General features: G+C 49.9%; 1 protein-coding gene, 1 long non-coding RNA gene and 1 other non-coding gene across 3 annotated transcripts; 2 read left to right on the top strand and 1 right to left on the bottom strand.

Moving 5' to 3' along the window:
• Positions 1 to 1,095: 1,095 nt before the first annotated feature.
• On the top strand, positions 1,096 to 1,167 carry TRNAA-CGC (transfer RNA alanine (anticodon CGC)). The gene has a single exon. It is a non-coding gene; the product is annotated as a tRNA-Ala (tRNA).
• A 2,851-nt stretch (positions 1,168 to 4,018) lies between these two features.
• On the bottom strand, positions 4,019 to 13,815 carry LOC132245847 (uncharacterized). Its single transcript, XR_009457577.1, has 2 exons — positions 12,874 to 13,815; positions 4,019 to 7,568 (listed from the first exon to the last, which is right to left on the bottom strand). It is a non-coding gene; the product is annotated as an uncharacterized LOC132245847 (long non-coding RNA).
• On the top strand, positions 4,495 to 18,225 carry LOC132245841 (zinc finger protein 397-like). The gene is made up of 5 exons (XM_059718962.1): positions 4,495 to 5,263; positions 15,261 to 15,953; positions 16,078 to 16,288; positions 16,638 to 16,822; positions 17,314 to 18,225. Exons 2-5 carry the CDS (start codon positions 15,597 to 15,599, stop codon positions 17,686 to 17,688), a joined length of 1,128 nt encoding a protein of 375 aa, XP_059574945.1. The 5' UTR covers positions 4,495 to 5,263; positions 15,261 to 15,596; the 3' UTR covers positions 17,689 to 18,225.
• The last annotated feature ends 6,161 nt before the right edge of the window (positions 18,226 to 24,386 follow it).

The raw sequence follows: 24,386 nt of genomic DNA, 5'->3' as shown, positions 1-24,386 counted from the left end.
CAGGAAGACAGAAGAGGATGGCTGGAAAGAAATGGCAGACCTCATCTGGTGGAGAGGGGTCTGGCATAGACTTTTTCTGGAGTAGACCCTCTGAGGAGGGCAGTGGGTGGGGATATGGGTCTGAGGGTCCACAGTTGCGCAGTGCTGTAACCAGTTGGATATGAGGGTCCGCAGTTGTGCACTGTGTAACCAGTTTTTTAGTGTGCTTTGATCTGCCAAATGAATCACAAGGGCTACTTGAAAGTGTTGGAGATATGCATGTGTCTATCTATCTATCTATCTTTGCAAAAAAAAGAAAAATCACAAGATATATGTTAAGATTTCAAAGAGGAAATGAGTGTCAAGAAACATGCTCACCTGTGTCAGACTTTCTTAACTCTTTGCGTCAACCATGGTAAACACGTTTAAAAAAAAAATTGATTGTCAGTAAAAACCTTGCAATAAAAAAAATTTGGGGGTTGGCAACCCTGCTTGACAGCAACAATGGTTTTACACTCTGCTGTCCCCTCCAACGAGGGGTCCCCTACTTATCCCCACACCCGGATGTTCTGGACTTCACCCTGTACCATATTGTCCACCTCAGCCCAGCCCCCACCCTACCCCAATGTCTGTGCCCCACTGCCCGGGCACAGACACCTCAAAGCAGCTTACCTGCAACCCAACCATACTACAAGCATCCTGGGACACTGCAGCAGGAGCACTAGACTGAGAGAGCATTCCCTGCAGGGTGCTGTGCTCCCACTCAGACACCAGGTACCACTTCAGTTCTCTGTCGGTGGGAGCTCTAGTCAAGCTGCAGCTGTTTATTGTTTTTACTGAGAGCTACAGTGTTTTTCCTGACTTTACTGACTGTCATTCTTAGCCCTATTTTTTAATGGCAGTCAGTATACTTTGTGACAATTTGCAACCCTGAGCAGGACTCAGCACAGCCTTACCCTACACCTGAACAGCACTATATGCAGATAAAGGCCCAGGGCAATAGGAAGGTGAGAGAGGATTAGAGCTCTCCAAGGATAGATTCCAGCATCTGGACAATGAGCTGAAGGTGAGGGGGAGTGAGGGTGGGTGAGAATGTGGATACAACTTTATTGAACAGGGGATGTAGCTCAGTGGTAGAGCGCATGCTTCGCATGTATGAGGTCCTGGGTTCAGTCCCCAGCATCTCCATCTTTTCCTGTTCCTCCAAACCAGGGGCAGGCAAAATACAGCCTGGGAGCTGGATCTGGCCTGCAGAGTGGTTTTGTTCCACCCATGGTGAGTCCCTTGCACCTGCCTGGCCAGGGCGCATCCTGCCAGCCCTGGGCAAGCCGTGAGTTTGGGCGAGGCTCTGCAGCTGGACTTCCTTCCTAGGCAGCCTGGGTGGCAGTGGCTCCTGGCTGCTGCTGCCACTGGCACAAGCCCCGTGGTACTGGTAGGGAAACACCAGCTCCAGACTTGCCCTTCCAGGGTGAGCAGCAGCAGCAACAGCCCTGGGCAGAAGCTGTTGCTTAGGGTGAGGGGAAAGCAGCCCTCGCTGCTGCTGGGCAATACTCACTGCAGCCGCCCGGAGCCCGCACCATCCCAGCCTGCCCTGCAGCTGCTTTGCACTGTCACCTCTGCTGTGCTGGGCAACCCAGAGGCAGTGGTGACAGAGATGTGGGGCTCTGGGTGGCTGCAGTGAGAACTGCCCAGCAGCGATGAGTGGGAGGAACTGCTTTCCCCCCATGTGGAGCAACAGTTTCTGCTTGGAGCTGCCACTGCTGAGCCCAAACGGGCAAGTCTGGAGCAGTGTGCTGGGTCGAGGCTGAGCGTAAGGGTCCCTGCTGGAACTGCGGGGCTGGGGACAGTGGCAGCACCAGCCGGAAGGAGCTGCTGCTGCCCAGGCTGCCTAGAAATCCAGTCCCAACGCGGAGCCACTTCAGCCCCACTGCATACCCAGGGGGCGGCAGGATGTGTCAGAGTGGGCGTGGGGCGTGTCTGTGGCTGTACGCTGCTGGCAGTGGCGATGGCAGGGAGGTGCTGCAGAGCACGTGGGGTCAGGCTGTTGCCCAGCAGGGACGGGTGCTGACCGGTTCAAGGGGGCACAACATGCACAGAGCTACCATGCACACCCCACCACACCTACAAACCATCTCCCACAAGCCCCACTACTGCGCCCACCCTCCCCCAAAGACAATTACACACCCCATAAACACTGCAGCCGCCAACACTCACCCACAAACCCCACACTCACACCCACACACCTTTGGGGGAAACCCCACTCACTGCTATATGCACATACCCCACCACACGCACGCACCCATACACACACCGCCAGCCACCCTACCCTTTCACACACCCCACAAACCCCATTCACACCCACATACCCACCCACTCACTAAGCCCAGTGCTGTGAGCTTCCCCCTGATTTGAAGACTGAAAGAAATGTCTGGCTGCTGGGCAAAGCGACTTTGGATGCTTGCAAAGAAAGCCAACATTGCAGGGAGCCAGTGGGACACCCCACATCTGTGAGGGAGAAAGATTGTCTAGTGCTGACAGAAGTTTGTGGTGGGGGGGACTTGGTTTCAAAGAGATACTTGGCAAAAGGTTGGTGGTACCCTGGGTTGGCACCCCCAAAAGTCCCACCCATGCCCCAGTGGTGTGTGCTTGCCCCAACAGTGCCCTGAACCGACGAGCTGTCAGCAAAGAGTGGCCTTCAGAGGTAGGGGCCAGGGAGGCTGGGGCTAGGAAGCAAAGCTGGGGGGCTTCAGGGGGCACCTCGGTTATCCGCTCCTGTGAAAGGGGAGCAGGCAGGGGCAAAGCGTCTAAGGGCTTCATAGGATGCCTCAGTTTTCCCTACTTGTAAAATGGATGCAGCAGCCTTTGTGCTTCAGGGGGCACCTCAGTTTCCCCACCTGTGATAGGGGTACAGACAGGGGCAAAGGGTCTAAGGACTTCATGGGAAGCTTCAGTTTTTCTCACTTGTGAAATGGTCACAGGTGGGGACAATGGGGTTATGGGCTTCAGGCGATATCTTGGTTTTTCCTACCTGTGAAATGGATGCAAGCAGGGACAAAGGTTATGTGGGCTACATGGGGCTCCTTGTTTTCCCCACATGTGAAGTGCGTGCCGACAGGGGCAAAGGGGTTTGTGGGGTACCTCAGTTTTCCCCAGTTGTGAAATGCACACAGGCAGGGGCAAAGGTTGCATGGGCTTTCAGGAGCACCTCAGTTTCCCCACTCATTAAAGGGGTGCAGGGAGGAACAAAGTGTCTAAGGGCTTCATGCGGCACTTCGGTTTTCCCCACTTGTCAAATGGATGCAGGCAGGGGCAATGGGTTTATGGGTTTCATGGAGTGCCTTGGTTTCCCCACCTGTGAAAGGGGCACAGGCAGGGGCAAAGGGACTATGGGCTTCATGGGGCACCTCGGTTTCCCCGACATGTGAAATGGGTGCAGCCATGGACAAGGGGTCTCAGGACAAGGGACATCTGGCTTTGGGAAAGAGCAGGGTGGGGTCAGCACTGGGGTAGGCTGGATGGCCTGGGACCACCCAAAACCCTGCGTGCTGCGATGCTGTGGTGCATACCCCACATCTGGTGTAGGCTAGAGAGCCTCGACCTTCCCAGGCTGGCTGTGTAAGCAGGTGGCTTGGGACCCACTGGAGTCTGGGCCCTGCGGGCGAGTAGCTTCTTGACTGCTCGCCTGTTCCCCAGGGGCAGAGACACGCTACACCCTCAAGCCCCAGCATTGCCCCGTCTCCCGTGCCTCTTACCTACCGCCGAATGGCCTGAGACGTCTCTGGAGCCCGGCACTGTCACATCGGGGAGCTCTCCCATCAGTAGCTCCTGCCAGTTTCTCAGAGGTGCCAGACGCTGGGCCCCAAAAATCAGTCTGTTTCTGCCCCCGGATGGGTGACCTGCAGCCATCTCTGGGCTGGAGGAAATTTAATCTTGGGAAAATCGAGTGGACGCCCATCCCGATGGGATCTTCACGATGTGGTGGGAGAAACCTCCCTAAGGTTTGTTGTTTAGCTGTAATTTGATTGACAGACAACACGGGTAAAGAAAGACAGCTGTTTATTTGTTTGAGCAAAGACCATAATGCAAGCAAAAGGCAAAATGGCCCCCCCTCAAGGGTGAGGCGATCTTTTATACTTATTACAACAAGGCAAGACTACATGGTTAACAAAAAGCAATACTTGGGCGGTGCTTTACAAATCTTTGTAACAGCATATTTTTATTAAGCTGAACTAGCACTTTTTAAAAGCTAAAAGTTAAGTAACAGCAACATTATAATATGTTAGCAAACCCTTACACAGTAGTAGGTACTTCTCAAGGACTCAACCAGTGTACCCAGAACAATGGTTTCCCTGTCTTATCTTACTTCTAGCTGTAGCTGATTTTTCAGCACACAGACACAGATCCACTTTTTAACTCAGAAAATGCTTAATACAGTTAAAATGATTACTTGACACAAGCAAAGGCTTAGCTATCATTTTGCCTTGTGGTCAGCTACATTGCTAGGCCACAGGTCATGCCTTTTGTTCAGCTGTAAAGCTAATACTTCTTAATAATCCAAATGATTGTAAACCTAACAGTATGCTATCAGAAAACTATTTTATTTCAGGGTAATAACAAACCTGCACACTAGAATTCCTCCCTTTGTTCCAATTTTCCAGAGGAAATTTTGGAACACACTTTTAGGTATTCAACTTCTTGTGGGGTTAGGTTTTGATGATTGATGCTGGATATTTGTACAAACTGACCATATATTTTTATTTGCCTTTGTATAAACTGTTGTCTTATTGAGCATAAACACTGGAAACAACATAACAGGCAGACTATAGTTATAAATGTTTTAATTATACTTAGCATAAAAGGTCTAAGCCATCCTGTAAGGGAAGAGAACCAGTTAGTAAGCCAGCTAAGAGATGCATCTTTGGGGATTTTAGCTACATCTTCGGCTTTCTGGATATGGACAGCTGCATCACTGAGGTGGGTTTGTACTATTGTAAAAGAACTGTTAACCCAAACGCAACATTTTGGTCCGATAACCGCACAAGCTCCCCCTTGAGCAGCAAGGAGAAAATCAAGGGCTATACCGTTTTGAATTATTATTTGTCGGAGTTCTTCTTGGGTGTTAGCCAAGGCAGCAACGGCCTTCGAGAGGTCTTTGTGACCTTTATTGAATTTATGAGCCATGATTTTTATCACAGCTTGCAGGCATAGTGTAAATCTTCCAAGACAAGCAGTGCCTACTCCTGGGAGTATACCTGCTAAAGAACACCCGACTAATACTCCTTTGGTAAGCGGAGTTTTTTGATATTTGTCTACTATATCACAGCTTTCTTGCAAATCCCTCTTGTTTTGCCACCTGCCCCGTGGAAGGTGTGTGGCGAAGGATGTAGAGGGTTTTAGCATTGTCGGATAGCAAATATCTTTTCCTTTGGCAGGGATTTTATGGTAGGTGTGGGAGCCACAGACCCAGTATTGTCCTTTTAAAGCAGCGAGGTTTGAATACTTAGGAGTGTTGCACAAACGGCTAGTTTCGTGCCCCTGGAGGCTTGTCCAATCCACCCCAGGAGAGAGTCACACACAGGCTAGGTCCAATTTCAGATTTATTTGTTTGCAAACAGACCGACCCAGGAGTTGTGCCACTCAGATCAAGGGTCGACCACAAACTGGGTCTGAAACGTCTTTTTATAGCCAAGGTAAACAATAGATTTCAACGTATCGTGCAATTATTGGCAGACTTAGCATTACGTCTTGCATCGTATGTCTAGCAGTTACATGTTCTATGATGGTTTACATACATGTCTCATTTACATCTTAAATCCCCTCCCAGGGGCAGTTCTTAAGCCCCTCGCGGTCATCCTTCGGTCAGGGTCTGGTCTCTCCACCTCAGCATCTTCCCTGACCCTCTTCTCTTATCTCTCGTAAGGAGTTATTTATTGCATCTGTTCCTGGCTCTGTCTGTAGAAGTCTTTGTGCATACTCGTAAATCTATCATTAGCATATATGCCTTAGCAAAAGCAATTATGAAAATATGCAGAAGCAATTATAAAAGCAGGAAAATATAGATTATGCTATATTTTTACCACAGAGGTATTCGGCCCCCGTTTCCTAATCCTAGCACCCCGCGTTCACCCTTTGATTTAAAGGAAGGATTTGCAGTTCCATTGAAGAAGCATTGTCCCCGGGAGGTATCAGTGTACAAACAATACCACAAGGTATTATTTAAAGAGGAGATGGGGGGTGCAGATAGGATTAGTGCCCTTGGTTAAATTTTTGCTGCTGTAGAAATCATTGTAAGAGCTGCAATAGGTAGGAGTTGTTGTGTTATTATTACGCCAGTCTCCTCCACTTGAACTAGTAAAATAGTGGTGACATATGCTTGTGCCTAAATTAATGCAGTCTGATACTGAGCAGTTTACATAGACACACCAATCTCCAACAACAGGCTTTACTAAAAGGAACTCCTGCTGACTTTGGTTCCAAGCTTGGTTATTAGAGGGGTTTAAAAGTGACTCGATGGGGCCCAAGGGGATGGGAGTCATGGGAATGCCTCCTTGGGTGTGGAGAGGAAAATGACTGCACACCCAGCAATCACTTTGCTTTTCTGCTTTAGCGGCTCTCTCAACGTATTGGAGGTATATATTGTTATCAGAGATATGGGCAACAGCATGTTTAAGAGTAGTTTTAGCCTGAGGAGACTCTGCAAATTGTCTGAAAACTGGGTGGCTGGGCTTTACACAATATTTTGTTTTATAAGTAAATATCTGAACTTCTGCTGAACTACAGCAATGTGAGGGAGGATGCCAACGGGCAATGTTGACCTTCCCATCTATATCAGAGAGTTCGATTTGAATCGCTTATCCAGACAGGAAAACCTCGGGCACCAGGATTAGCACATCTGCAGCAACTGGCAGCTATAGCCGACCCCTGTGAGAGACTTATTTTTCCAGCAAAGAGAAAGATTAGAAATAACATAGTTATAAAAACCATATTATAACAAAAATCAGCACAAACAGTATGCACAACCCTGCATCCCCAATAACTGATCTTCTGGGACATGTTACAGTTTTAAAGTGCTCGGTTTCAGCTGATCCAAAAGTGTCTAGAGGATGCAGTACTTGGAGTTCGGTGCTCTCTGGGCTGGGCAGGACCCCAAAAGGGTGACAGTTTATTAGTGGACCTTGGTTAGTTTGAGTTTTATATTATCTAACGGGCTGCAGGTCCAGGAGGTGTTTGGTTTTATTTTTTCATCTGCTTCTGGCTCACCCTTGTCGTGGTCAGGTGGGCGTGCGGTGCTCCCGCAAAATCCGCAGTCGTCTTCTTCTGGCTTCCCCTTTTCCAGGTCAGGGAAGCTTGCGTTGGAGCCGATCCTGAGCTCTGGTGAAACTTCTGTCTTCTTTGTACGAGTAGAATGAATCCAGTTGTCCTTTTCTGCTACTTTTACGGCGGTGTGGGAGGTGAGGAGGACTTGATACGGTCCTTGCTACTTAGGTTTAAGGGGAGACCTTTTTCAAGTTTTTACATACACCCAGTCTCCAGGCTGGATGCGATGTGCTGGGACATCGGCAGGGAGGGGTTGGCTTAAAGCAGCATACCTATGGAGAGATTTTAACTGAGACTGTAGAGAGAAAATATAAGAGGTGAGTCCTTCATCACCTAAAAGAGAAGAAGTGTGAGCCGGTAGTAAGGGGAAGTGTTGGGGGACAGGGTGTCCAAACAGCAGCTCGTAAGGGCTGAGCTTTAGTTTTCTCCTGGGGGTGGTTCTGATGGACATAAGGGCCAGTGGGAGAATCTTAGTCTATTTTAACCCGTTCTCAGCACATAGCTTTCCAATTTTTTGTTTCAGGGTCTGATTCATTCTCTCTACTTGTCCTGAGCTTTCTGGGTGCCAAGGGGTATGGAATTTCCATTCTATTCCTAGGCAGCTGGCCAGTGTTTTGTTTATGTCAGCAGTAAAATGTGATCCTTGATTGCTTTCAATGATACGTGGAGGACCAAACCTGGGTATAATTTTATTAAGGAGTATGTTTACTACTTGTTGTGCTGTAGCTCTTCTGGTGGGGAAAGCTTCTACCCACCCCATGAGTTGGTCAACAATTATTAGGAGGCTTTTGTACCCATTGTCTTTAGGCATATCAGCAAAATCTATTTGTAGTTTTTGAAAGGGATTATGAGCCCAGGGGCGGGCTCCAGGGGGTCCTGATTTTTTTTTTTTTATATTAAACTTTTTGCATATACTGCAGTGTTCTAAAAGACTTTTTGCTTTCTGGTAGACTCCGGGTGCGTAGAACAGCCTGTTAGTGATAGTGGCAAGTTTTTTATCACCTAAATGCTCACTTTGATGGAGTTGTTGCAGATAGGGTCTAAGGGCTGTTTTAGGTAGCACTATCCTTTCATCTGGCAATCGCCACATTCCATCTTTTTCACAGGTGGCTCCTGCCGCTTTCCATCTCTGTTGTTCTAAAGGTGGTGCAGACTCGTACATTTTTGGCTCTAGCAATATTCCCAAATATGCCTTTGACTGAGGAATTTGAGCTTGGAAGGCTAGGGCGAATAGTGGCTGTAAGGCTGCTGTTTGAGCTGCAGCATCGGCCAGGGCATTGTTTTCCCTTTGCTCTCCCTTTTTGGTATGGGCTGGGCAATGCATTACAGCTATGGCTTTTGCCAACATTATAGCTTGTAGGAGATCATTGACTTGTTTAGCATTTGATATTTTAGTTCCAGAGGCCCTCTGTTTAAAATCCCCTCTGTTTTTATAATTGTTCAGTGGCATGACAGATTTTAAAGGCGTATTTAGAATCAGTCCAAATATTTACAGAGTGGCCCGATGCTAATTGACAAGCTCGTGTAAGGGCAGTAAGTTCAGCCGCCTGCGAGCTCAACTGCCCAGGCAGTGGTTCAGCTTCAAGTACTTCAAATGGAGTTACTACTGCATAACCCGTTTTTCTAACTCCATTGACTAATTTTGAAGAGCCATCTATAAAAAAAATCAAGTTAGGGTTGTTTAAGGGTAAATTATTAAGATCTATCCTGGGTTTGTCTAAAAATATTGTAACTTGAAGGCAATCGTGGGAGTCTGTTTTTTTTGTTGCTGGGTAGAGGTAATAGAGTAGCCGGATTTAGGGTATTGTATTTTTCTATGACCAGGTTTGTAGCCATTAAAAGTGTGGTTTTATATTTGTTTATTCTCTGATGAGAAAAATGTTGAGTATTTTTCTGGAGGAGGAGGAGGGCTACTGTGTGTGGAGCCTTTAGGATGAGGGGGTATCCGAGGACTAATTCCTGGGCTTTCTCGACTATTGTTGCAGCTGCTGCCACTGCGCGAAGGCAGCCTACTCCCCCCTTTGCCACTGGATCTAATTGTGCAGAGAAGTAAGCTACCGGGCGTTGGGTGGTGCCTAAGGGTTGAGTAAGTACCCCAGAGCGTATTCCTAGTTGCTCATGGACAAAGAGTGTGAAAGGTTTTTGATAATCTGGTAGCCCTAGGGCAGGGGCAGAAGTTAAAGAAGATTTTATATTATTGAAACTGTGGGCGGCTTCATGATCCCAAAAGACTGGCTCTTCTGTCTCTTTTGTGGTAAGCTGTACAAGTGGTTTTGTTAACTCTCCAAAGGCTGGGATCCAGGAGCGACAGAACCCCACCATTCCCAGCAGACCCCGAACTTGACGCTTTGTTATAGGCTTGGGAATATTTAGGATAGCTTGGATTTTGTTATCACTCAGGTGTCTTTGGCCAGGCTCCAAAATGTGGCCCAAGTATTTAACAGTGGATTTATAAAACTGAAGCTTGCTTGGTGACACCTTGTGGCCTTTGGCGGCTAGTGCAGTGAGTAAAACGATGGTGTCTTGAATACATGCTTCTGATGAGGCAGAGCATAAGAGTAAATCATCCACGTATATTAGGAGGGATGAGGAGTTAGGAAAAGTAACATTTTGCAAATCTTTGTGAAGAATTTGAGAAAAAATGCTGGGAGATTCTACATATCCTTGGGGTAACCTTGTCCAGGTCAGTTGAGAAGAACCCCAGGCGAAGGCAAAAAGATATTGGGATTCAGGGTGGATGGGGATGCTGAAGAAAGCAGAACAGAGGTCTACTACGGTATAAAAAGCAGTTCAGGGGGTATTGCAGTTAAAATAGTATTGGGGTTAGGAACGACCGGGTGTCGAGGAATGACATACTTATTAATTTGTCTGAGATCTTGAACCAGACGATATATGGGTTTTCCGTCTGGACCAGGCTTGGGTTTCTTTACTGGAAGTACAGGTGTGTTACATGGGGACTGACGGAATTAAAATTCCTTGTTTAGAAAAATCTTCCATTAAAGGCTTGAGTCCCTCAATAGCTTCTGCTTTTAAAGGATACTGGGGTACTTTAGGTGGCTCGAGATTGGTGGGAATTAGAATTTTGACAGGATCTGCAGATTTTAGGAGTCCCACCGAGCTGGAGGTGAGGCCCCAAAGCTCTGGGGGTACCCTTTCTTTTAGAACAAGGGGAAGAGACTGCAAGCTCGAGTTTTCCGTAACTGCAAGCACTGTAGCTATCGTTGGGACCAGGGAGGACGGAAATGTTAGAATAATTCTGTCAGGTGAGCACTGTATGGTGGCTTGTAGTTTGCAAAGAAGATCCCATCTAAGAAGGTTTACAGGGCCAGTTGCTAGAAGAAAAGAGTGTTCTGCTGAGAGGGGGCCAATTTTTACGTTCGTGGGTTGAGAAAATGAGCAACGGAAGGGTTTTCCCTCAATTCCCATAACTGTGACTTGTTTTCCACTTGGTGAAAGATGTCCTTTGGAAATACTGGAAAAAGTTGCCCCTGTGTCTAGCAGGCACTCGTAGACGTGTTCTCCTATTTTTAAGGGTATTAAGGGATCTTGAGCACTGCAGTTTAGGGTGACTTCTTTAGGTTGGACAGAGGATAGTTGCAGAAAGTGGCATGTAGAATCTCCCTCATCGCGTCAGTCGTTAAATTGGTTTTGAGCAAGATCTGGGGTAACAGCAGTGAACTGAGGGTTCTTGAATTTTTGATTTTTAGGGTTATCACTTGGGGATCTTTTTGGTCTTAACTTGCACTCTCTTTTCCAGTGTCCTTCCTGTTTACAGTAATGACACACGTTGGGCCCATACGGTTGGTGGGTACAGCGCCGTGGCCTAGGCACAAAGGGCCTCGGGCCACGGGGCAGATTGGTTCTATAGGGATTTGGGGGCTGTATTACTGCTGCCAACATGCGAATGTTGGCCTGATCTTTCTTTTGGTTTTTTTTCGTCTTTTTTTTTTTCCCTTCCATTAAAAGTTTTAGTAGCAATGCCTAAGATTTCTGCCATGGATTTACCCTCAACACCCTCAGTGTTATGTTGGAGCTTCTTTCTAATATCTTTGCTAGCCTGACTTATGAACACAAGTCTTAACACAGGCAAAGTGGCAGGTGTCTTGGGGTCCATGTTTTCATACTGACGTATAGCTTTACAGAGTCTTTCAAAGTAGTCTGAAGGGTGTTCTTTGGGACCCTGAACAGTAGCTGTCACTTTGGACCAGTTTGTAGTTTTATCTCCTGCTTTCTTTAATCCATTTAAAATGCTGTCTTTCAGCATTCGTATTGAATTTTGCCCCCTTTCCTGATTGTAATTCCAATTCGGATTTTGCCTGGGCACGCCATTAGGCATGGGGTGGTTTTCATGGGGCTGATCGGCTAAAAATTGGTCAGCATGGCGTAGTACTTGAGTCTTCTCGTCCGTAGTTAAGAGGCTTTCGAGAAGCTGCATGACATCTGACCAGGAGGGGTTATGAGTCATGAAAATGGTTTTGAAGCGCCTTAGAACTACTTCGGGATCATCTCTGAGCCTGGGGGTGTTTTCTTGCCAGTTTAAGAGGTCTGTGGTGGAGAACGGAGCGTGTGTCCAGTGACTGATAACTTCTCCACCCGCGCCAGGCACAGGGTATTCTCTTAGAGGTAACTGAAGTGCAGGCTTAGACAATTTTTGACGAGTGCGATTTGAAATCGGAGTGGAACTGGAATCTGGAGAGGGATCTCTGGATCTCTGGATCCCTCTCCAGATCCGGGACTCGGGGATTCTGAGACAGACAATCGAGGTGATGCCTCCCAAGGACTTCCCAGTCCCTCGGCCGGCCCGGGGGCAATGTTTTGGGGTTTAAACATTGGGGGTGGTATCAACGGTAGGTTAGGGGGCCTAGGCATGGGTCTGTAATCATCTTCTGAATATGAAGGTGGTGCAGCAGGTTTTGGATATAGAAGGGGAGTTAACAGATTTGGGAAAGATGCAGGGGTCTGGGAAGCTAAAGGTTTTGATTGCTTGCTAGCAACGTTGTCTCATAAATACCAATAATTCATTTGGCCTGGGCGGAGGTCCTCCAAGATCTTTCGTAAGGCAGCCAGGCGATTTAGGTCAAATGATCCATTTTCTGGCCATTGTCTTCCCAAATCTAACTGGGACGTATAAGACGTCCAATTAGTTAAACAGAGTTCTGCCATACGAGACTTGGACAGTTCTGCCCATCCCTCCAAATGTTTCCAATTTCTAATCATAAAATCAAGGGGTGAATCGGGAATAGCTTTTCCTTTCCCTAGGCCAGAACCCATGATTATATCCAAGCACAAGCAGTCTTATTTCCCTAAGTCCTACCTGCCTAGAAGCTGTTTCGTCCACGTACAACAACCGGTGTTCTCGGACCCCACTGGCTTTCTCCGTGAGGAGGGGCGTCTTGAGTCCGAGACCCTAGTCACTGGCCGTTATAACAGCATTTCTACCTTATATCTGTGTCTTTTGCCTTTCGGCCAGGCTGCTGGCTCTAACAGCGTTTAAATCAGCAGACAGATACCCTCAAAGACTGCTTCCAGAGACCTCTAGCGGTAAAACCAGAAACCAGATAGAAACCAAAAACATACCTGACCTGAGGTATTCGCCGGTACCGTTCCTTTACCCGACTTGAGGATCCCGCCTTATTGGTCCTGAGGGGACCGTCCACCTCCCGAGACTGACCCAAATAGGTGAACTCACCTGGTGCGCGCTGGGGTGTCGGGGCATGGAGGTCTCCAAAGGCGCCAAGCTAGACGGGTCCCATCTGGGGTGCCAAATTGTGGTGGGAGAAACCTCCCTAAGGTTCGTTGTCTAGCTGTAATCTGATTGACAGACAACGCGGGTAAAGAAAGACAGCTGTTTATTTGCTTGAGCAAAGACCATAAAGCCAGCAAAAGGCAAAATGGCCCCCCCTCAAGGGTGAGGCGATCTTTTATACTTATTACAAAAAGGCAAGGCTACATGGTTAACAAAAAAAGCAATACTTGGGCGGTGCTTTCAAATCTTTGTAACAGCATATTTCTATTAAGCTGAACTAGCACTTTTTAAAAGCTGAAAGTTAAGTAAGAGTGACATTATAATATGTTAGCAAAACCTTATACAGTAGTAGATACTTCTCAAGGACGCAACCAGTGTACCCAGAACAATGGCTTCCCTGTCTTATCTTACTTCTTGCTGTAGCTGATTTTTCAGCACACAGACACAGATCCACTTTTTAACTCAGAAAATGCTTAATACACTTAAAATGATTACATGACACAAGGAAAGGCTTAGGTATCATTTTGCCTTGTGGTCAGCTGCATTGCTAGGCCACAGGTCATGCCTTGTGTTCAGCTGTAAAGCTAATACTTCTTAATAATCCAAATTATTGTTAACCTAACAGTACGCTATCAGAAAACTATTCTATTTCAGGGTAATAACAAATGTGCGAGCCCGCGCCCTGATCCCTGCCCTGGCTGCGCGTCGGGCGCGGAGCAGTGCCAGCCTCCCCCGGGCAGGGGCATGCGTGCAGCCCGCACATGGGGGCACCGCCACCCTGTGTCACTTGCCCGCAGTGGGGCACCCCTGCCCGACCCCCTGCCCTGCTCCCAGCTGTGAAGTGTTGCCTGGGGCTGGCAGTACCTGCCCCCCCCCGCCTTATGGTTCAGGACCGACTCATGGATTTGGACTTCATATGGCTCTTTTGGATTGGAGCACGAAACATTTCTTTAAAAAAATCAACCCCCCTTCTCCCCCCAAGCATGGAAGGCTATATCCGCCTGGGCTCAAGGAGGACTTGGGCAGGAAGATCCTCCTATGTCATGAATAGACAGGAAACCCCCTGGGTCTGTGACCACCCTAGAGGTTGCTCTTATCATCTGTTGGGTGCATTGTGAGGTTTTCACATTGGTGTTCCCTGCCTCAGTTTCCCTTTCTTGTGCCCTCTGCTGTCACCATGGGAAAGAATGGGTTAAGGCTGATGTGACTTACCCGGGGAAGAAAAGGGAGGGGTAACTCAGCTCCTGGGGAAGGGGCCACCAAGATTACAGTGGGCTGGTTTGCATATGAAGACACAGCAGAGCAGCACTGAGGAGGAGCCCCAGCACCTGGAGAGCCCTGTCCTCTCCGGCACACCCAGGAGGGACTGTTGGAAAAGACACTCCCAGGGACACCAGGGGGAAAGCAGAAGGCAGAAGCAGAGGAGACCTCTACCTGCTCTTGTGTTGGGCAGGATCCTCCTGCTTTGCTGCATAGGACTCCTGGTGCCCAGAGTTCATCTGCAAGAGAGTTAAAGTCCCTCTCTGGGAGCTGAGCAAAAAGAGACCCTGGGCAGTGGGAATGCAGAGAGCCAGGAGGATGGGACTGGGAGGGCTGGGTCAGAGCCCCAAGGGCCAAGGCTCCCCGATGCCTGGGCTGGCTTCAAGGGAAGCTCAAACAGAGCATGTTAAGGTTTGGGATCCAAATAGAAAGCCCATCTGGGTAGGTCAGCACAGCCAGGTCTGGGAAGCACACAGGGTGTGCGCGGTGGGACTCCAGAGGGTTGGTGCAGCCCAGCCAGCGCCAGGGCAGCCTCAGGAGCAGGCTGTTTGCTGAGAGTTTGCTGCTTGACTGCTGGAGGAAAAGCCTGTGTGAGAGCAACCCACACTTGAAGTACGTCCCAGTCCCAATCTCTTGCCATCAGGGTCTGACTGGAAAAAGATGCATCCCCAGAACGGATGTTTTCTGGATGATCCCCCTCCGGTCTGCAGGACTCACAGAAGCCAAAGGCAGAAGTCAGGCCAGGGGATAGACAGGGAGCTGTGGTTGGGGCATTTCTGGATCCATCCTGGTCCCCGCATCCTGTGCAGGGCAAGAGGAGAAGCAAGAATGACCCTAAGGCTGCTCTGAGTAGGGGACTGTCGAGGCATCAGGGCTGGGCAGACCTCGGGGCTGGGGCAGGGTCTCAGTCCCTGCCTCCCATCACACGGTGCAATCTGTGCTTTCTCCTTTCCCACAGGTGGCCCCGGAGCCTGGATGCTGTCGGGAGGCACCGTAAGTGAGTGCAGGGAGAGCAAGAGCCCAGGCCCCCGGCTGGAGTGAGGCCTTTCCTGGGGAGATGGTGGATGCTGTGCTGGAGCCCGTGGCAGCCATTGGCCTTCCCTGCGCAGCCTGAAGTGAAGCTGAAGGAGCAGGACCCAGGAGATCTCCAGGCAGGAGCTGAGGGGGAGAGCAAATCCCTTTTGTGGTCCAGACTGGGACCAGGGTGAGGAGGGTTTCCCCAAGGTGGTCAGCACCTTGGCCAATAAAGCAGGAGGAGCCGGTCCAACGCCAGGAGATCCAGGGACAGGAGGTGATGCAGGCCATGTGGCCCCCGCCTGAGACCAAGATTCCCTTAGAGACCCCACAGCTGGGGTACGACCTCCCCACCCCAGAGACCTGGCACCAGCGTTTCCGGGGCTTCTGCTACATGGAAACCATGGGGCCGCAGGAGGTTTGCAGCCGCCTGTGGGAGTTCGCCCTGCGCTGGCTGGAGCCCCAGCGCTGCAGCAAGGAGCAGATGCTGGAGCTGGTGGTGCTGGAGCAGTTCCTGGCCATCCTGCCCCGGGAGATGCAGAGCTGGCAGTGGGGGCATGGTGTGGAGACCTGCGCCCAGGCCGTGACCCTGGCCGAGGGGTTTAAGCTGGGGCAGGAGGAGGAGGAGAAGCTGCAGGTGAGTGTTTGACCCTGATCATGGATGCTGCAGTCCCCATCCCCATGTGCTTGGGGGATGTTCCTTCCCAGCCCCGTCTCTCCCATATCCCGGCTTCCCAGTGATATATTTATCTCATCTCCAGGGCATAGTGAGTGTAAAAGCCGAGGAGGTGTCCTCAGACAATATGCATCCCGCTGCAGCATCACAGGAACCTGGTGATTCCTGGCCAGTGCAGCCAAAGGCCGAATGTGTGGACAGGCCTTTGGAGGACTCAGGAGAGAGGGAAACACCGGGGCCCCTGGACAAGCCACTTCAGGTCTCCAAAGAGGATCCTCAGCCTCACCAGGACTCAGGTGAGGTACCAGATGCAAGGCCTGGGTGTGGATTTGGGTGTCTGTCCTGTGTGCAGAGGGACAGGTTTGAATGTGTTTTTGGAAGTTCAGCACCCAGAACTGGACACGGTACTCCAGCTGAGGTGTCCCCAGCACCAATTAGAGAGGAAGTATCACTTCCTTAGCCCTGCTTGCGATGCATCAGCTAATGCACCCCAGTTTGCTATTAGCTCTTTTGACTACAGTATTGCACTGGTGGTTCATGTTCATCCTGTGACCAACCACATCCATGATTCCCGGGAACTTTGTTTTAAACTCTGCAGTAGTTGCCAGCCTGGGCACTAATCTGGAGTTTCTCTTCCCCATGCAGGAGGTGCCTGGCTGCTGAGCAGAGGTGAGGAGAAACCTCCTGTGGAAGAGCCTGCAGACCTGGAGCCAGCGCAGACTTCCCCAGGGAGTTTGGGCGAGATGGACTCCCTGAGACCTGAGAAGGAGCCACGGCATAAGAGTCAGGGAAAGCCCCGAAAGCAGAAGGAGAATGTAACGGTGAACAAGGTACCATCTGCAGTTGGGTGTGCCAGTAGAGAAGGGGCAGAGCATAGTAAGAGCCTTGGGTGCAGGGAAGAAGTTGTGGTGCTGAGAGACCTAAAGAGCCGCTGGAAAGGTGCACTGCATCCCAGCCCAGGAAGTGGGGAGAGCTTCATCTGGAAGCAGGCGCTCACTACCAAGAACAGAGGCAGAGCCTATCCCAGCCCCAAGGTCAGAAAAGCTTTTAACTTCCCATCACTTCTGGCTCTTCATAGATAAGCACAGGGAGATAAGCCCCATGTATGCACTAAGTGTAGGAAGAGCATTAGCTGCCTCTCTGCCCTGGTTGCTCACCTCCACATCTAGTCTGGGGAGTTCCCCCACTGCTTCACCAAATGGGGAAGAGCTTTTTGTGGCCCTCAGGCCTGGTCAAGCACCTACATGTGCAGAGGGGGAAGCATCAGTACTGCTGTGCCATGTGTGATAAGACCTTCACCTGTTTCTTCTCCTTGTCTCAGCAACGTCGTATCCACCCAGGGAGGAAGACACACCGCTGCAAGAAGTGCAGGAAGACCTTCAGCTGCGTGCAAGACCTGTCCCAGCACCAGTGTGTGCAGAGTGGGGAGCAGCCATACCTTTGCACCAGGTGTGGGAAGAGCTTCAAGCAGCCCTCCATGCTGGCCAGGCACTTGTTCATGCACACACGGGAGAAGCCACATCAATGCTCAGAGTGTGGGAAGAGCTTCACCCTGTCCTCCAGCCTGACCACACACCAGCTCATACACACAGGGGAGAAGCCACATCAGTGCTCAGAGTGTGGAAAGAGGTTCACCCAGTTCTTCAGCCGGGCCCGGCACCCGTTTATACACGCAAGGAAGGAGCCACATCAGTGATCAGAGGGTGAGAAGAGCTTTATGAAACTGTCCCACCCAGCTCATCCACACAGAAAAGAGGCCACATCTATGCTCCGGATGTGTGAGGAGATGATCTTTGCATCAGCCTCGGAGCCTGTGCCATCCGCATCCTTCTCTAAAAGCCAGTGCCTTCACAATAGGTGCCCTCCCCAAGACAACTGGCTCCAAGTGAAACCCAGGGACTCTCCTTGGCCAACCCCAGTTTTGCCCTCCCTCCTGGTCCCAGGATTCTGGTATGTGAGGCTCTTGATTTGCAGGAAGGAGGGCATTTATTGCCGGGGAATCATTCCCTGACCTCACCTTTCCTCCCCATCACATCACCCCTCTCCCAAGTCTGCACATGCCCTTCGGGGTCTGCAAGAAGCTGCTGCTGGCAGCCCATGAGCCCAGTTTGGCAAGTTTTGCTTCTCAGCCCCTCATCACAACCACCAGGTGCCAGCTTTCCCGGCCCTCCTTCCCTGCATCCCATTCTCCATAACAGATTCCTTGCTAATAAAGCCTCATAACTTAACATGATATCCCTGTGGTTGGTCTCTATGTCATCTCCAGAGCTGTGAAGTGGTTGAAGTCTGCATCCCAGAACACTTTCCAGGGCCGAACTTTGATTTCCCAGCCTGTTCCCTTTCCAGAGGATTTACCTCAATCCAGGGGTTGTTCCTAACCCTCAGGAGCAGGATCTAGTCACACCCATGCCCTGCTGTGCAGCAAGGACCCTGCCCTTTTGAATTAACCTCTGGCCAGGGGGAAGTAGAGTGTTTTCTGGGCTAACGGCAATAGGAGGTGTAAAGGAGGTGCAGCCTGGGACAGGTCCTGCCTCTTCTGTGGGTGGGGAAGGATGAAGCCATCCTCTGGGTGAAATGCAGCATGTTGTAATCTCCCACTGGGAAAACTGAGGCTTCCCCACTAGTGCCAAAGCCTTTTGGCTCCATGAGTGCCTGTAGGGGCTACTCCAAGTGGTTAATAATAACCCACCCTGGAGCACACTCATTCGTCTGATCCCCTCCAAGTGTATAAATCTGCCCTCGTTACCTTTATTACAGCTTTTACGTGACTTGAATGAGCCTCAGGATTGTGGCAGGAGGGCTGGCTTGCCTGCTTGGAGGTGGCCACGGAAAGAAGGGCGGGAATGGGACTTTGTTCGACACATTTTGAATGTTCACGTTACTTGTCCAATGTCGAAGCGATGGTGAAGGTCAGGGATAATGTGTGTAGGTGAGGGAGTGTGGCTTGGTAGTATATGGGTGTACATCTTATTAGACTGAAAAGCACCAGCCCCTGACAGGTGCCCCACCCCTTGCCCCACCCCCTGACTCCTATATTGCCTGCCAAATTGGGTCCCAAAATCCCGCCCCTGATCCCTGACCTTTGCTACCAGAAACCTCCCCCCTTCCTCCAGAAATACTCCATTTGGGGTGTTCCTGGCCCTGGAACAGGACGTCCCACCCCATCATATGCCCCTATGACATCAGAAGACCTGCCCTGGTCAGCATGTTTGCAGCCATCTTGGCCACCAACCAGAAGTCCTGCCCCATCACATGCCCTTATGACGTCAGAAGGCCCAACCCTTGGTCGTCATGTTGATGGACATCTTGGCCACACGTTATGTCCCAGAACACCCTGTTCCCATCACATTGTCTGTGACCTCATAATGCCTAACACTGGGTCGTCATGTGATGGCCATGTTGGCTGCCACGTTGTCCCAGGACACCCTGTTCCCACCACTTGCCCCGTGACATGAGAAGGGCTGTTCCTTGTCTGGGAAACGCTGTCCCCCAAGCAGCATGGCCCACCCCAGGACCCCGGGGTGTCCCACTGGCTCCCTGCAATGTTAGCTTTCTTTGCAAGCATCCAAAGTTGCTTTGCCCAGCAGCCAGCCATTTCTTTCAGTCTTCAAATCAGGGGGAAGCTCACAGCACTGGGACACTTGGTGGACTTTGCGGGATGCCCACCCAGGGGAGCACCAAGGTCCCAGCAGGAGAAAAGACTTTCATTTCCCCATCCCCCTGTCCCCCCACCCAACAGCTTTTCAGCCCCAGCCCCAGCCAGAAGCACTTGTCCGCACTTCTTCTCCAGTCTCTGCACTTCGAATTGGCCCTTTGTAAACCCACAAACCGGTGGTCCACCCATGTCACCCTCCCCACCCATGTCACCCTGCCCTGCCCTGCCATGCCCACACCTCTTGCAATCCTCTCTTGCAATGCACCATCCCACCAGCACCGAGGGGAGTCTGCAGCACACACTACTGTACTGTGCAATACCAACGCTTTTATTTACGCAGTTGTAACAACAAACAAACAACAGCAACAGTCATTAACATAATCAAGCCCAGAACAATGGTTCCTCATCCAATCACTCGAGATCCTCGTTTTCACTTCTGTCAAAACTTCTGTCCTCTGGGCTCAGGTTGCCTAAAGGACTGAGAACGTCGCCTCCTGGTCTTGATCGAGGTGCTGATCTTCCGAGTGGGAGCATTCACTTTCTTCGAGGCCGGAGATGATATCTTTGCTCTTCAACTGATGAATCCGGCTGGGCTGAGGTGTTGGGTTCAGGGGAGAGGTTACTAGCACTTGCACCTTGATGCTCCTCACTTGCCTGAGTGAGGTCCTGAGGGTCTTTGTCCTTGGCCTCATGGAAAGGTCCCAACCTGGGCTGGAATTCAGCTGCTTCGGGGTCCAATGGAGGTGATACATTCTTGCAGTGCGAGGCGTGAATCCACGTTTGGTGACCTTGGCAACGAACAGCAGAATTAGTGGTCAGAAGTACCTGGAAAGGTCCCTTCCATCTGGGCTGAAGTGCGTTTTTCCGTTGATAGACCTTTACGTAGACCCAATCTCCTGCTTTGAGGTTGTGACAGGGAACATCCGGTGGTTGAGGTAAGGCTTCTTGGACCTGGGCTGCAGCCTGATGTTGAACTGGTTGTTGCTGATGTGGGAGTCTCAGGAGAGCAGGGTTCGAACAAAGGTCAAGGATATCCTCTGCTGGCTCCAGTGGTGGGGGCGCCTCGGGCAATGATGGATACATCGGAGCAGTGGCCGGCGTGTAATTTGGGGGAGCAGCCAATTTCTCCCGAACAGCTTTTAACTGCTGTTTTAATTGTTCTTGAGAGTCTTTTAAACTTCTAGTTTGAGATTCTGTCCACCTTTTGGACATCTCATCATACCAATAAAAGTACGTGTCCCACTGGTATTGTGGTGTTTTGGATCCACGGGACTCTAAAGCCCCTCTTAAGTGCACTATTTTATCCTGATCAAATGTTCCTTCCTGTGGAAAATGCTGCACGGGATCATCCCTAGTATACCAGTTCCACTTATCCAGGTACTTGCGAGCCTCGGGAGAATAGTGTGTGTACATGAAGTACGCTGGAGTCCCCTTCGGGGGGACGGGAACTTGTTTAGACTGACCTGTTCCCATTTTCAGTCACACAGGGAGACGTAGGAGAGGCTTATTTAGGATGTCTGGGCCGCTCAGTGCCTTGCCCAGTGGGCAGTCTTTCACTGCCCAGACAAAAGGCTTCTGACCCGACACCGGCTCATAAAATGGAAATGGGGAGGGAAACACAAGAGGGATCCTTTCACTCCTGCTCTCGGCAGAAGCTACTGAGACAAGGGGTTTGGAAAAGACAAAAGCACTCAGACGCCCTGTCCACTGGGTCACGAGGTTCCAGCTGGGCCCCTTGCTTTCGACGCTACCTTTGTAGGCAGAATCGGGGCGGCTAGAGCCAGCCTTAGTCCCAGACCTGGTCAGTGGCTCATTTTTCTAAATACACACACGCGCATTCATTCAGTCAGCCAGACCTCCTCCCCCACACCGCCTGAGTTAATTAACTACAAGCCCGATGTGCTGTTGGATGAAGGTGCTTCAAACAGATTCTCCCTGAATAAAACATACGTTACCAGGCACAAAATGGGATCCTTTACCAGACAGAAAATTTTAGTCGGCAGGAAGGTTTAGACTGACCTGTTTTAACAAGGTTCAGATTCAGTTACCACGGCCAAGTTGGGAGCCCACAGGCAGTCTTCCTCCGAAACCCCAATAGAGATTTTGAATTAGGTCTTTTACCTCTCAAGTTTGGCGCCTTAGGGTTGGGGGGGGGGGGCAGTCTGCAGTCCTCCTTCCTCAGCCTGTGTTCTCGATCTGAGTCACGGCACCAGGAATTGTCGTGGAAACACACACAGCATACTTTTGGGTCAGGTCAGCAGAAGCTTTTATCCAAAAGAAACTACAGCTGTAGGGGGGACTCCAAAGTGACATAGACTTCCCAAGCACTTGGAAGGGCTTCCCCCACAAGAGCAAAATCAGGAGGCTTATATACTTTTTAACAGTTGCTTACAATTCACGTGATCATATAGTGAAATTAGCATGAAAAGCGGCTATAATATGACTTCATTATTTCTTTGCTGTAATCAGGATGGGAACTAATGGGGGAGGCGAGGTTAGTTCACAAACCTCCTTCTTGCACCTGGAAATCAGAGTTGTACATACTTTTTGCTATCTTCAAGGCCGCGGTGAGCGAAGAAGTTGCAGAGGAGTTACAAAGAACAAACACTTTCTCTTATCTGTTCTACTATAAAGAGCCAGCAATTCTCCACAAGCGGTTATGTCATCTTATAACTAAAATAATCAAAGTTTAAGGCATATTTTTTTTTTGATTCCACACTTTTCACCGTACATAATTGCATAATTGAGATTTCCACAACTCTCTAATATTAAATACCTACCTAATCAATCACTGTCTTACATGATAGTACAGGCAGTCCTTGCACTTACGACACAATTGGTTCCTGAAAACCGTGTCTTAAGTCAAAACGCTGAAACTCGGAACTGATTTTTCCATAGGAAAAAATGTTATAAATGGGGGATTGGTTCCTGAACCAAGGCCCCAAACCCTATTTTCACCAAAAATAACCCAGAATTTTGTACTCAGTCAATTATAGATGAGTAATATCATTACATTAATGTATTTATATTGTAAATAGCAATCATATTGATTTGGAAGGACTTCTTTGAGGTGACTTTGCTGGACTTGTTGAAGGGTTGTTGGCTGGAGTCTTCTCAGGAGTCTTGGCTGCAGGTTTGTCTGGAGGCTTGTCTGCTTTCTTAAAGAAAGTGTTCAAGGAAGTTTGGACAGATGTTCTCCAGGGAGATGGGCGACGCAGTGAACTTGTTGGCGTGGCTGGTGTCGGATCAAAGGTTGTAAAGTCAAAAGTGCTGTCAGAAAGTTAAGACGGTGTCAATTTTGTAAGTGCCAAATGTTGTAACTTGAAATGTTGTAAGTTGAGGACTGCTTGTATTGTGCTTCGGTCCGCGTGACAGCATCACACTTGGACAGGTGAGGAATAGCTGGGATGGGAAATCTTGTGTAAGTAGGTGCATCACAAACGGGTCTAGGGAGGTGATACTTCCCCTCTGTGCAGCACTGGTCAGGCCACAGCTGGAGGACTGCATCCAGTTTTGGGCTCCACACTTCAGGAGGGATGTGGATGGCCTGGAGAGGGTCCAGAGGAGGGCCACTTGTCTGGTTAAAGGCCTACAGAAAAAACCCTATGAGGACTGCGTGGGAGACCTGAACCTCCTCAGTCTCTGCAAGAGAAAGCTGAGAGATGATCTTGTGGCTGCCTAGAAACTCATTGGGGGGCGGGGACAGGCAGCAAGAAGTAAGGGATCCAGTGTTTACCTGGGCGCCTGTTGGGGTAACTAGAAATAATGGCCACAAACTGGCAGAGAGCAAATTCAGATTGGACATCAGGAAAAAATTCTTTACAGTGAGGGTTGCCAAAACATGAAATAAGGGAGGTGGTGCTGTCCCCTTCCTTGGAGGTGTTACAAGGAGATTGGACAGACATCTGGCTGGGGTCGTCTGACCCGAGCACTCATTCCTGCCCAGGGCAGGGAGTCAGACTCGATGGTCGAATAGGTCCCTTCCAACCATAACATCTGTGAAACGATGACGTTCAGACGTTAGCCCATTTCCAAATCTCAACTCAAAATGAGTGGGTTTTAAGACTTGAGAAGGACCCCACAACTGGGCAATGCACCAATGTCCAGCACTGCCTCTCGGTATTGGTCCCGAAACAGTGGCCGGCAATCGGAGGATCTGAACCGGTGCAGTGCTAGCAAAGAGGGGACAGGGGAAGTGTGGCACGGTTCTCCCCTCCCAGCCAAGAGCCAGAGAAACTGTCCAGTACACCCTGGGCTAGGGAAAGTGCCCTGGGTGGGCACAGCTCTGAACATTACCTGGTGTCCTGCGCTCCCTATACCAGTGCCCTCTGCCTCAGTGCCATGCCCCTGCGATGGGCATTCGCTAGGAGTATTGTAGCACCCACATATGGTGTGTGCCTCTCCCAGCCCACTTCAGAGGACTTCTTGACACAGCTAAGACTTGGGGAAAGCTCTGGCCCCTGTTGGACTGGGCCCAGTTTTACCTTCACACTTGTTATTTCACCCCTTTAAAGCCAGACAAACAAGGCGCATCTACACGCGTAATAAATGTGAAGCAATAAACTACGGAGCAAGTTGCTCTGGAGTTTATTGCTCCCAGGTGCACTGCTTGACTGTGCATGTGGGACCACTGCATGTTGAGCCAGGTTGGAGCAGCCCTAGCTGCCAGAGGCCCCCAAGCATCAGCCTGCGAGCCTGGGGATGCTCCGCCTGGCTCAGCACGCTGCACAGGGGCTGAC

Source organism: Alligator mississippiensis, chromosome 15 (genome assembly GCF_030867095.1).
Source record: "Alligator mississippiensis isolate rAllMis1 chromosome 15, rAllMis1, whole genome shotgun sequence".
In the NCBI taxonomy this organism is placed as follows: Eukaryota; Metazoa; Chordata; order Crocodylia; family Alligatoridae; genus Alligator; species Alligator mississippiensis.
Note: the sequence above shows the minus strand (reverse complement) of the source record. Positions and strands in the feature narration are given on the sequence as shown.